Source organism: Corapipo altera, unplaced genomic scaffold (assembly GCF_003945725.1).
Source record: "Corapipo altera isolate COAL_440 unplaced genomic scaffold, ASM394572v1 71, whole genome shotgun sequence".
Taxonomy (NCBI): domain Eukaryota; kingdom Metazoa; phylum Chordata; class Aves; order Passeriformes; family Pipridae; genus Corapipo; species Corapipo altera.
This window is the reverse complement of record NW_020884916.1, coordinates 5320436-5320949: the sequence shown is the minus strand read 5'-3', so window position 1 is coordinate 5320949 and position 514 is coordinate 5320436. Positions and strand designations below refer to the sequence as shown.

The 514-nt window shown below is 66.0% G+C and overlaps 1 protein-coding gene across 1 annotated transcript in view; it reads left to right on the top strand.

The window, feature by feature from the left end:
* CHEK1 (checkpoint kinase 1) overlaps window positions 1-514 on the top strand; it is an 8189-nt gene that overhangs the window by 1291 nt on the left and 6384 nt on the right. Inside the window, exons 2-3 of the mRNA XM_027655430.1 lie at window positions 77-300; window positions 401-484. Coding sequence (XP_027511231.1) covers window positions 77-300; window positions 401-484 — 308 coding nt within the window. The remainder of the gene's footprint in view (window positions 1-76; window positions 301-400; window positions 485-514) is intronic.

Sequence of the window (514 nt, the reverse complement as noted above, 5' to 3'; positions counted from 1 at the left end):
ATTCCTTGCCCATTCCCTGCCTGTCCCTAGTGGCAGCATTCCCTGCCGTTCCCTGCCCGTTCCCTGCCCGCCCCAGGGTGCAGCTGGCCGTGAACCGCCGCACGGAGGAGGCCGTGGCCGTGAAGATCGTGGACATGAAGCGCGCGGCCGAGTGCCCGGAGAACATCAAGAAGGAAATCTGCATCAACAAGATGCTGAGCCACGAGAACGTCGTGCGCTTCTACGGGCACCGGCGGGAAGGGGCCACGCAGTACCTGTTCCTGGAGTACTGCCGCGGCGGGGAGCTCTTCGACCGCATCGGTGCGCAGGGGTGCCGGGGGCATGGGCCGGCCGGGCAGCTGGAATTGTAAATCCCAAAGGATTTGCTCTCGGGTTTGCCCTTCTTGTTCCCCACGCGCAGAGCCAGATGTCGGGATGCCGGAGCCGGAGGCGCAGCGGTTCTTCCAGCAGCTGATCGCCGGCGTGGTGAGGGATCCCCGGGATCGCGGGTGGTGGGGATGCAGGGGGGATTCCC